We start from the raw sequence: 12,480 nt of genomic DNA, 5'->3' as shown, positions 1-12,480 counted from the left end.
TTGCTTATACTTTTATTAAAGTATTTATTGGGATCTCTTATGTAATGGTATGTTGTTCACACGGAAAGTAGTATTTTTTCAAAAAGCTTAAACAGGATATTTTTCAAAATACATCAGACCTATCTATGATCATTAATAAACCTATAACTGTTTTAAAATATAAAGGAAAAACTTATGTCTATGTTTTAACAAAAAACTGACAAATAATGTAAGCACAAACATAAATGGCCTCATTTATTAAGTGAAAACTTTAATTACAAATGTAATTAAAACCCTCAAAGACTTTTTCTTAACTTTATATTAGATAAGCCCAATTAAACATGATTTTCCTCCTGCAATTCCATATTTTTATATACTCAAAAGTTTTTCTTTATATTTGAAAATGGGTTTATAGAACCCTAAAAAGTGAGTGTGTGTGTGCGTATATTTATGTCTTTTTTTTTTTTAAGATTTTATTTATTTATTTGACAGAGAGAGTTCACAGTAGACAGAGAGGCAGGCAGAGAGAGAGAGGGAAGCAGGCTCTCTGCTGAGCAGAGATCCCGATTCGGGACTCGATCCCAGGATCCTGAGATCATGACCTGAGCTGAAGGCAGCGGCTTAACCCACTGAGCCACCCAGGCGCCCTGTATATTTATGTGTCTTTAAGGTAAACATTTGTGTGAAATCAGCACTACTTCAGTTTTCAGAGAACAAGTAAAACTCTGATTTTCTTTCTGAAAATCAGCTTCTTGAGTACCCATGTGGGAATTTCAGTTTCTGTGTGACTTTAAAAAAACAGCCTCAAGTCTTTTAACATAGGCAACTGGAAGTTCTTCCTCGTCACTATTCGATCGCTAAAATATAGGGTTAAAGAGTTACGGATGTACATGTCGCTGGCTATAAAAACAACCTGCTTGCACAGTGGACAGATGCCAGCTGCCTACTAATCCGGGCCTGATAATGAGCCCTGAAACGTGTACGAGGCCACGAAATCTGAAGCAAATGTGCGGTGCCTGATGTATTCGCTTAACTCCTCCAAGTGACTGATTCTGCCAAGGTCGAATTAATAAGTCTCCTTTGATGTTAATGATTGAGAGGTTCCCCGGAAAGGACGGAATGCTGACCGCAGGACACTGTTTGGAAATACCTAAACGAACTTGATGGCGACTCCTAGCCTGTGTTTGAGCCGACGCGACGGACTTCGACGCGTTCTGTAAAAGACGCCCCCCTCCCCCCCGCCGCTTGCCTGACCCGCAGTTTATTTTTGTCCGTTTTTAACTTGGAGCCGTCTCAAAAGCAAGCCACGAACGGACTGCTCGGCAGCTCACTTGGAGGAGGCACAACCAGCTCTCGACGGAGCGCGGCCTGCAGTCAGCACCGGGCAGGAGGCACCGGCTGGCCCTTTCCGCAGGACCAGCGGCGGCAGCGCGGGCCCACAGGTTTCGGTTAGACCGCAACAGGAAGTTTTCTCTTCTCTTGCGGGAAGCCGTGCAACCAAAGAGAAATTTGAACTCCCACACCCGCGGGAGCACCCAGAGGTGAGCCTGGGTGTGGGAGGGCGGCCTCGGCCGGGACCGAGGCGGCTGAGGGACTCGTGATTCGACGCGGACCGCGGCGTCCCCGCCCCGCGCAGGCCCAGCCCGCGGCCTCCCGTCCCCTCCCAGCTGTCCCGACCCTCCCGAGGGCGGCGGCGGCGGTCTCGGGGACCCGCGCGGGGTCGGACGTCCCTTCTCTCGCTCCCGCCGGGGCCCCCGGCCTCCCAGCCGAGGGCGCCGGCCGGGCCGGAGCGGGCGCTGGCGCGGGCGCGGTCACGGTCACGGCGGCGCGATTCCAGGCCTCGCTGGTGCGGGCTACACTCACCCACTCGAGGACCTTGATGAAGCCCAGCGGCTCCTTGAGGGGGTTAATGTTGAGCTGGAAGGAGGACATCCTCTGAGGGAAGGAGGGAGAGAGAGTCAGGACTGCGGGGTGGAGAAGGAGGGGGACCGACGAGACCGAGCAGCAGGGCCGCGAGGAAGGCCAAGCGGGGCGGGCTCTGGGAGGTGGGCCCGGGAGACCGTGGGGCGGGGCGGCCCGGGGAGGTGGGCCCGGGAGGCCTCGGGGCGGGGCGGCGGTTGGGCCGCTCGAGGAGGCGCTGAGGCGGGGACGCGAGAGGGGCGGCGGCGGGAGGCGAGGGTTGGGCAGGGGCTGGAAAGGGGAGGCGCCTCCCCGGGCCGCACCTGGCCGAGGCGGCTGATCCGCTGGCGAACCAAGTAGATGTTGGACGCCATGCTGCGTGCGCCGCGCCCCCTTCCCTGAGGTCCAGCCCCCCGGCTCTCCGTCTCTTCCCGCGCATGTGCGCGCCCAGCCCGCACCTGCGCAGCACGGGCGCCGCCGCGCGCAGAACCTTCGCTCGGGGCTAGTCCCGCGCGGTCCATCCCCGGGCGCGGCTTTCTTCCAGCGCTTGCATTCGCAGTTCCCAACTTGTAGACGGACTTACAAAATATTATTAGAGATGAAGCCACGTTTCAACGCTGGTGTTAGGGGCCTTTTGCCAAAATGGAAAGTTGTTAACAGAACAAGTCGAAAGCGTTATTCATCTCACATACTTACAGAAATTGAGTTCATTGCGAAAATTATCATCATTGGAGGCAGGGTTGAAGGATGTATATCGAATAGAAAAGCGCGTGGGCGGACCGCCTCCTCCTGACTCACCTACCCACTTCCTACCCTATCCGGCGTGTCCTCAACTTGGGGGGGCTCTAGGTGTCTTTCTACAGAAGGCTAATTCCTGCTCCTTTTCAAGATTCGGCTTAGGTGACGCTTCTCCTCGGCACCCAGTTATCGGACTCCCTGTTGTGACCTCCTTAGCGGCTTCCCCAATATTTTGGGGTCCTTGGAGAGCTGGAGTGGTGGCCTGTTGCCGTGTATGGTAAGATGGCTAACACCGTTTAACACTTAGTAAATAAGGAATTAGCACAGTAGGGTCCCAGTACCTACTTGCAAGCACTTGCCTATGAATTAGGTTTCTTGCCGTTGTAGGAGGGTTTGACAGCTATTACTGGGCATCTTTCTGAGTGCACCTGAGACCACTGGAAGTGGTAGTCCAAGTCTTCCGCTGCTTCCTTTATTGTTTCTCTTTTCTATTCCGTTTCTGCACTTTTTCTCCTGGCACTCACTTACCGGAGCTCCAATGCAGTGGATCTCCTTTCTGCTTCTCCTGATGCTCTACTCTTTGTATTCTCTTTAGTCCATTTTTTCCAAACTTTTAATCCTGTTTTGCTGAGACCTGGGAGTGGGTTGTGGATAGTAGTGCTCTTTCGGGTTTCATAGTCACAAAGATTCAGTGTTAGATTAGACTTTAACATTTCTGAATGAGCTATACACTGCCAGATCTGAGCGCTGTTCAATTTGCAATTTTATTTATTACCTTTAAAAATCTAAAATATTTGTAATTTAGTGACTCAGCTTTGGCATTTAGTTTTTCATTTTTTGAAGGTCTAAGAAATGAGAATTGGCCAGACGCTTTCTCGGCTTCTGAGAAGATTGATTTTGTGTTTTCACTTTTGTGCTCCTCCTTGCTTTCTTTCTTGCTTCTGGTCCCAGAAGTGGAAGGTACGGTTATTTCTGTCCAGAAAACCTTTAGTGCTAGAGTTTGCACCTTGAACTTTAAGAAATTCTCATCCTATGTGCCACTAGTTTTGAAAAGATAGAGACCACTCAAGGTGAGCAGAAGAGCAGTATCTGGTTACTTGTTGGGACTAATTCGCAGGATCTGACTGGGCCACACAACGAAGGAGTGAATTACTTCAGTTACTTTGCATTATGTAGAGCTTAGCACCACTTTTGCCAATCATCTCAGTTCAGAGGAACGCCCACTTTCCTGAGAAGGAGCTGGTAGTGGCTGGCAGAGCAAGTGAGATCTAATTAGGCAACCAGATAGTTGTAAATTTTTTTGATCCTGGGAAAACAAGAGTGTTTAAACAATAGCATCTTCACTGAAGGCACAACTGTTCAAAATCTGGGAAGAATGTTCAGATGACTATCACATTGACAGCAACACTGGTCATTTTCTGATTTGTTCTTCAAATCTGAGCTAAGAGCCAGTAGCCCTAGGCACAGCGTGTTCTACTCTCTACTGGGGCTGTTACGGAAAATAGTACTTGTAATGCAAAATTGTCCTGTCTGAGGTAGTATTATCATTATTTTTTTTTAAAGATTTCATTTATCCATTTGACAGAGCGAGAGAGCACAAGGAGGCAGAGTAGCAGAGGGAGAGGGAGAAGCAGGCTCCCCACTGAGCAGGGAGCCGGACCGACATGGGGCTCAATCCCAGGACCCTGAGACCACAGTCTGAGCCAAAGGCAGTTGCCTAACCAACTGAGCCACCCAGGTGCCCCTGAGGTAGTATTATTGAATCCTATCCGTGGTAGTATAATTATGACTGATTTGTCTGCCTAACTTGTCATTCATTATTTTACTTTCTCTTTGCTCTTTGTAAAACATGTGCCAAGTTATGATACTTGGGCTTTAAGAATGTCAAGAGGTAAGAAGGAGCCTGTGTTAGGGAAATCATATTGTTGGCTAACTTCCTTTGTGTTTCTCCATGGTAATACCAAGTGCTGGTCATTTTACTAGAAAGATGAGACTTCAAACTCATTCTCAGTCAATATTGTCTTTCTCCTGAAAAGAAAGTGTTTATTACTGCTGAATTCAAAACTGAACTTCGTCAATAAACACAGTTCTTTTCTTTTCACTGATGTAGTCAACAATCATTTTAGGAAGATGTAAAAATTGGGGTCCTCGCATGGCTCAGTCAGTTAAGCTGGTAGTGGCTGGGGTCATGATCTTGGCTTTTGGCTCGGGACATGATCTTGGGGTCTTAGGATCAAGCTCCACATTGGGTTCCCTGCTCGGTGGGGAGTCTACTTGTACCTCTCTCTCTGCTCCTTTCCCCTGCTTGTGCTCTCTCTCTCTCTCACACATAAGTAAATAAAAAAATCTTTTAAACTGTTTTAGAAAAATGTAAAAATCACTCTACATTTATTAAATTGTGCAATAGATTAACTCAGAGAGCCCGGTAAATTAATCTCAAAATAATTAAACTGAACTCTTTTTAAATTAAATTTTAATTTTAAAAATAATTTTCGATTTATAGAAAAGTTGCTATGTACTCTTCACCCAGCTTCTTCTAATATCTTCTATTACCAAGAGACGTGTCAAAACAAGGAAATTAACATTGGTGTTTTATTGAAGGGATTTTCAGGAATGGAGGGAAATGAAAAAGACAAAATCATTTTACTTTCTCTTGAAGACTGAACAAAATGCATGAGGATTCGGTAAATGGCAAATGGCTTTGACCCCTTTTGCTGCTCATTAACTATCTGGTGTTAGCACCTGCCTCCCCTTGGTTGTCTCCCTTCACTGTCCATTTCCCAGCAGGTGGCAGTGACCCACTGTGGCGTATGATTGATCCAGCTGTACACCTAAAGCCTGGTGTCTGCTCTCATAGCCATGGGCCCCACACGATGTTGCACTAAATGTGAGTATTTTGAACGCAGGGGAGCCTTCTTGCTGCTCCCAAGTCCATTAGAGCAGTGGTTACAATTTGGTGGTCAAAAGCAAGGCTGTGTTGTCAGACTCCTGGGTTTAAACCTTGCCTCTACTTTGGGACTTTCAGCAAAGGCTTTCACCTTTAAGTTTCCCTTTTCTCATTCCCATTTTGCAGAGAGGAAATGAGTGCTGTAGTGAGGTTTACATTTTATAATTGTCAGACATCACAGGGAAGAGGGCCCAGTACAGAGTAAGCGCTTAGTAAATGTTACCTGTTATTATCAATGTGTTTCAGAAACCGTGGGTGGCTCAGTCTCCCAACTGGGTGGTCAAGAAATAACCAAGACTCAATGGTAGAGCAAAAGCATAAGGAAGTCAGACTTTTATTTATTGTCCACAAGAGGATGAGAATTGTAAGTAAGACTATTCCATTGGTAAAAGGAAAGAAATATGAAACTTGGTAATAGGATTCTAGAAAGCAAAGAAAATGAAAATGTTCACTACCGCAAATCATGTGGGGCAAAGGTCACACTAATCCTCTTTGTGTGGGTCCAATTTTAATATATTTGTGGCTGAAGTGAGCACAGTTCTTATCACCATCTTAAGCTTAGCTCAAATTTAAGCAAAATAAACAGGAAAGATGCCCTAATTTGTAGAGGTTAATTTTATAGTGACCATCATGAGCACTTCAATTAGATTTCTAAAGAAAAAAAGCATATTGCATAATAACTTTTATAATAACATAACTCGGAATTTGGATGGTGTTTGGCATTTTTCAGAGACCTTTTGTTCTCCCTTTTTCATGTGACTCTTGAACTAAGGGAGGGTGTTGAAATTACGATATACATTTTGTAGAGACAGAGGCTCAGAGGGATGAAAGCATATTGGAAAGGGCCTCACAGCAGAAGTGACACAGCACCAAAGCTTGAGGGAGGTGAAGGGGCTTCTCCAGGAAAATGGGAGGGGCAACCAGATAGAGGTGCAGCAGAAGGTAGGGAGTGATGAGAATGGAGAGGGGAGTTCTTTTGTGGGACCAAATACCTCAATATATCTGATGCTTTGACTAAGGTGGGCAGTGTAGAAGCTGGTCTTTGTGTGCCCGCCTAGGAGTTCAGACATGATTCTCTGGCAGTGAGTTGCTTTGAGACAGAGGACGATAACATGATCAGGTTTCAGTTTAGGAATATCACTGTGGCAGGTAGAATAAAAGATAAGCTCCAAAGATAGTGGGTAGGTTCAAGAGAGCTGAATTTTCTTTTTTTCTTTCCTTTTCCTTTTCCTTTTTTTTTTTTTTTTTTTTTTTTTTTGACAGAAGGATAGAGAGAGAGAGAGCACCAAGTAGGCAGAGTGGGAGGGAGAAGGAGAAGCAGGCTCTCCATTGAGGGGGGAGCCTGATGTAGGACTTGATCCCAGAACCCTGGGATCATGACTTGAACCAAAGACAGAAGCTGAACTGACTGAGCCATCAAGGTGACTCTGAGAGCTGAGATTTTCTAAACCCACTGGTCATGGGATCTCAGGTCCCAGATGGGTGACAATGAGCAGAAGCAGCCAGCCAGGTGAGCGCCAGCAACAGAGCAACAAAAGCACGAGATTTAGGTGCAGAAACCACTCGGTCCTGCTCTGGCTTTATCAGACTTAGAAATTTTCCCGAAGCATTGCCATTTAATTTCCGTTTGCTTACCTCTCTGGTAATGAGAGTGTAGTATTTGTAGAGCATCAACTGAAGTAAGTCAATTAACATGGTTGGAGTGCTTCCAACAACAAATCAGGACTGGGGGATGAAGACAAATGTGAAAATGTCTCAGGCTGGTCCCCCAATCCTACCCAGGCTGGAGGGTTCAGCAGGCGGCCTGAGCTATGTAGCAGGGTGGCTGTGGAGAGTTTAGTATCGCGTTTTGCGCCGCTGCTATAAGTAATGATTCAAAGGACTTCCACGTTTTATTGTCTCCCTGGAAAGTAGAGTGGCCCCAGAGAGGGATACAGAGATTTCAAGTTTAATACTGTATTACACCCAGGGGTCTTTCTTGAAACCTGCCAGGAAACAAAACAAAGTGTCCACTAGTTCTGTATGGATGGTTTGTTTATTCTGTTTGCAAGTGCAGAGAACTGACTTCCTGCCAGAGAGAGAACAGGGTGTGATAGATCTGGGACAGTAAACTGAGCAGATGAAGTGCTTTGTTTTTAGCATGCTGGACAGGATCGCCCCAGGACCTGAACTTTTTGTATCTAACATAGGAAACCCAAAGAAATGCCCTTCCCTCCGGTTTCTGGGCCTGTGGACTTTGGGTCAGGACCACCATGATCTTCTGAGCATTTATTAAGAGAGAACAGGCGACCACAGGGGATGGCTTTCAAAGCTGATCAGTCACACGCCCAGGAGGTCTGTAATCTTATCAGCAAAAAAATCAATTTCCTAACATCATATGAAGAGAGTAAATAGAGAAATCCCTGAGTAAAAGCTGGCCAGGGAAATTCTGATGCTGACGAACTTTTGGCAATGGACGTTTGTTTACAATTTCTCTTGGAGGCAGAAGAAAGTATTTTATACAGTAGCATGGTTTCTAGAAAGTTAACTGTAGATGTTATTTTTGCAAGTGGAATTTTACTTTAAATGCACTTCAGGAGTTAGCCATTTAAAGGATTCTTTTGGAGAGCCTCCCTGTGATCATTCTTTATTCTTCATAAGTTTGTATTTTTTGTACTCTTTGCCCATCCCATTTTTCTAAAGCGACGATTAATTATAATTGTCTTACAAGCTAAATAAATTGGTCTTGGCTTTCTGAAACAATTTCGTTGGTCTTTTCTTTTTTCCCCCTTTTTTAGATAAAAGCAAGGTGTTTTGTGGTTAAAATCCCCTGATTTATTATTTTTTTTTCATTTCCCAGAATGACCATATGATAAGAAATCTGAGAATTTATTGACTTTGACTTTTTTTTTTTAAGTCAAGGCAAAGCCCTGAGAAGAGGACAGTCCCAATCATCCTACCACCTGCCTATAGAAATATATATGCATCATGCTGCCTTGTCACAGGGATCTTGAAATGCCACCCTAATACTTATGTTAACAATGTCACATTTTATTTTATTTTTAAAAAAGGTTTTATTTTTAAGTAATCTCTACATCCAACATGGGGCTTGAACCCACAACCCCGAGATCAAGAGTCTCACCCTCCACTGACTGAGCCAGCCAGGCACCCCTACAGCTTCACATTTTAAAATACCAACACCCTGGAGAATTACTGCATTAAATGATCTTTACAATAGAACACTCTAATGGAAAATTATCTAATTATCTGATTATTTTTCTCCTGGCAGTGAGAAACCTGGGAATTTTAGTGGGAGTGCGGGGGGGAGGGGGGGGGGACAAAAGGGTAATCTTGGAATCTGGGGTACCATCTTCGAAAGACAGGCTTAACCAAAGGAAAAAGTTCCAGGCTGCCAAGAAGTTGAAGAAGGGATACTGAATGCCTGGGAAGTATGCTAGAGAAGCTGTTCAGTATCGAAGAAAAGGAAAATGGGAAGCAGAACTAAAGTAAACTTGGATTCCTGCACAACTTAATTTAAGGAAGACTGGATTTTCTCAACACATTTAATTTCAGTAGTTGCCAACCATTCTCAAGTAAAACCATTTGAGAAGAAAGATAGACCTGAATAGAGACTTCTTTCCAATATTTATCGATCACCCATATGGACCAGGCACTTTGCTAAGTGCTCATCACACAGAGGAGAACCAGATATTTTTGTCTTCAGAGAATTTATATTCTAAAAGGGTGGGCCAAAAGCATAAAAAACTAAGGAAAATGTACTTTCAAGTTGTGATATGTGCAATGAAGAATACAAAACCTACACTATTGTATTTTTTTGTCTTCCACTCTACAATCTGAATACCTTGCAAAATCTGTGGTACAACAGAGATAAGTTGGCAATGACTACAATCTTCATAATTTACAACATCAACTATTATTGACTTAGGTCCCATGTAAGAAATCCCATGGAGGACTTCTAGGGATAATCTTATAGCACTCTCAGAACCCTCAGAAATTCTTTAAACTTAACATTCTAAGCACTGAGGGGCTCCCCAAAGCCAGCTATGATCATTAAGTAGGTGAGATGAACTGCTGTCCGTGAGGTTTGACTTTAGGATTTAGCTGCTGTCTGCTCTCCCCACCCTAATGCAGTGTCCATCCTTCAGCTGCATCTTCAGAAATTCTAGGGTTGAGAATTCTAATAGACTGGCCTAAGGACAAGAACAAAGGGAATGGTGGTTAAGTTATGGAGCTGCTAGTGATAAGAAGAGAGAGGCTTAAGGAATATACCCAAAGCCCCAGAAAAGAAGGTATTGAGAAAACTGATGGAAAATGCTTCATGTAGGAGAGTAAACTCACGACGCTTCCAGATCAGAAACCCCGGTCAAGAGTAGAGTGGGGAACAGGATTCCTCCTGAACTTTAAAGGCAAAGTGGGAGCCATTTGAGGTCCCTGCTTGCTCAACTGTTAGAGGGGACTATAAATCTGTATTACGCCAGGCTGCCTGTGCAGTCCTAAACATTCTTTTATGCATGTGATTACTAAAGCCACTGCAAGGAGAAGTCAAGCAGAGGACTTAAGTTATCTGTTACAAGGATCATTGTGCTACAGTCGATAGAATGCCGAGATAGAATGTAAAATATAGTTACGCCTTACCTCTCCCTAGTGAAAGAGGTAATAAGAGGAATATGAACTGGAGTAATCAAGTAAAACTGCTACCTTCTTGAGCCTTCAAGCACCCTTTTTTAAAAAAATCTGCCCAGCATCCTTTCTGGGGGAACACGTCCCCCACCCACATTCCAAAGTATTCCTGGTCAGGTGGTTTGGCCCAAGGATGGGTATGTGGTCCAGACTCAGTCAATCAGCTACAGTCGATAGAATTCTAGTCACAGTGATTAGTTCCTGAAAGAGTAGTTCCCCAGAAGTCTCTGTGTTTATTTACCAGCTATCCAGAAAAATACCCCCTTTTCCAGGATCATAAGCTGTAGGAACTCTGGAGGTCTGAGGTAACCAGAGTCCAACTGACTGACGCATGGAGTCAGCTTGAAGATGAAACTAAGCAGCGGCAAACGGGATAGGGAGTGAGGGCGGAGAGGTCCTAACCTATACTATATCCACTCTGTAAGATCTTTGTGTGGGTGAAGCTGAGTAGAAGGACAAGTTTCTACCAGTCTCTAGGAATGGGGCAACCTGCTCTCTGACTCACCGTAGAACCAGCTATCCTTGTTAGAAGGGGACAGTTTCTCAAAGACATTTATCGTGGAAGGGGACTGATGATAGCAAATAATGAGGTGGGACTATTTGAAGTTATTTGCCTTGGGGTAGCCAAGTTTAGTGTATACCTGTCTGCTCTCTCAAGCCTTCCCATGCACTGCACTCCCCTCTCCACCAATCCCTGTCCTCATCCCCATCTCCGCTGCATTCCATTAACCCGCCTTACCATTCACCTCGGGGGGAAAAAGAGTGAGGAAGAAAAAGCAAGACTGAGACAGCATCCAAACCCATCATAATTAGTCTTCTTGTCTTTCTCAGACATCAGTCTTTAGAATGTTTGAAAGCAAGACTGTGTCTCCCACTCCTGGATGGTCAAGGTCTTACACAGCCCCAAGACTTAGTAAGCATGTCAGTGAACTTGAGTGAATCTGGAAGGGGCTGTAGAGATGGAGGCCCTGTAGTATTCAGCCTGAGAAAGTCATTGCTTTGGATGGAAGTGTTGCCTCTCCAAGCATCCTCTTGAAAAACCCAAATACTCAGAGGAAACTTAAGGTACTGCACTTAATGAAGAGGAGCCCAGCAACTCTCATTTTTGGCAGCTATCAGAACAAGAGGAAACACAAACACTGGATTTTAGAGAACAGTCCGAGTATGATAGAAAGAGCACAAGTTTGGTTAACTGATTTGGAGAACAGTTGGATCTCTCTCCCAAAGTTGAACATTTGTGTGGATTTGATCCAACAATTCATTCCGAGGGATGGACCTGAGGGAAACTCATGCAGATTTGCAACAGGAGACATGTGCAACAATGTTCAGAGTTTCGCAGTGTGAAAACCTGAGAACAGCCCAGATGCCCATCAACAGGAGAGTGGATGGGTGAAATAACATTATCTATACTATAGTGAAATATAGTTACATAACATTATCTATACTATAACATTATCTATACTATCTATACTACATTAACTATACTAATATAGTTACATAACATTATCACATAGCAATAAAAACAAATGAACTATGCTAATTCACTACAGTGTGGATAAATCCTAGAAATGAAACAATAAAACATTAAGTGAAGAAAGTAGTTGTCCTAAAAGTATACAAAATCATAATTTGTATAAAGTTGAAAACAACTAATATAAGAATATACTTTATAATCTTAAATCTTAGTTCATACAAATATTGCCTGAAATCATTAGAAGCATTGATACAAGAGTTAAACTTGAATCATGAATAGAGTTGGATTGACGGAAATGGAGTGATCTGTTCCAGTGTGTGATTAAGCGTAGACTGAGGCGGGAATATGTTGAGTGACGAAGAGGATAAAAAAAATGACACTTCAAGAGTACAACTAGACCGTGAACTTTCTAAAGGCTGGTATTGTGTATTATTCATCTTTATATCCCCCTGGCCCGGCACGGTACATGAATGAATAGAGTTCAACAATTGTTTGTTATTTAAGTGGATTAAATACATAAATAAAAGCATAACTTAGAAAAAGAATATACTTTATAGAAATATATATAGATGCAATAAAACTACCTATTTAAAAAAACAAAGGAATTCTGGAGGATGGTTTTCTTGGGTGAATACATGAGGGGAGTGGGCTGGGGGACCACATGGTTAGATGAAGGTTATGTCAAGGTTCTAGCTTTTGTTTGGGATTGTGGGTACCAAACACATGATTACAAACAACAAAATTAATAAGTCAAGACAAAACT

At 44.0% G+C, this 12,480-nt stretch overlaps 1 protein-coding gene and 1 long non-coding RNA gene across 4 annotated transcripts in view; one reads left to right on the top strand and one right to left on the bottom strand.

The window, feature by feature from the left end:
* The window catches only part of SYPL1 (synaptophysin like 1), a 26,083-nt gene extending 24,053 nt beyond the window's left edge, over nt 1–2,030 (bottom strand). Inside the window, exon 1 of the mRNA XM_059170833.1 lies at nt 1,843–2,030. Coding sequence (XP_059026816.1) covers nt 1,843–1,911 — 69 coding nt within the window. The 5' untranslated portion in view covers nt 1,912–2,030. The remainder of the gene's footprint in view (nt 1–1,842) is intronic.
* On the top strand, nt 956–12,480 carry LOC131829258 (uncharacterized). Of its 3 annotated transcripts, none has more exons than XR_009352797.1 (4): nt 956–1,520; nt 2,768–2,893; nt 4,202–5,927; nt 8,465–12,480. It is a non-coding gene; the product is annotated as an uncharacterized LOC131829258 (long non-coding RNA). The 3 variants fall into 3 exon arrangements; XR_009352796.1 differs by lacking the exon at nt 8,465–12,480 and having other exon boundaries at nt 4,202–5,503; nt 5,810–8,305; XR_009352795.1 differs by lacking the exon at nt 8,465–12,480 and having other exon boundaries at nt 4,202–8,305.

Source organism: Mustela lutreola, chromosome 4 (genome assembly GCF_030435805.1).
Source record: "Mustela lutreola isolate mMusLut2 chromosome 4, mMusLut2.pri, whole genome shotgun sequence".
Taxonomy (NCBI): Eukaryota; Metazoa; Chordata; class Mammalia; order Carnivora; family Mustelidae; genus Mustela; species Mustela lutreola.
The sequence above is the reverse complement of the archived record's forward strand: the minus strand, read 5'-3'. Positions and strand labels throughout refer to the sequence as shown.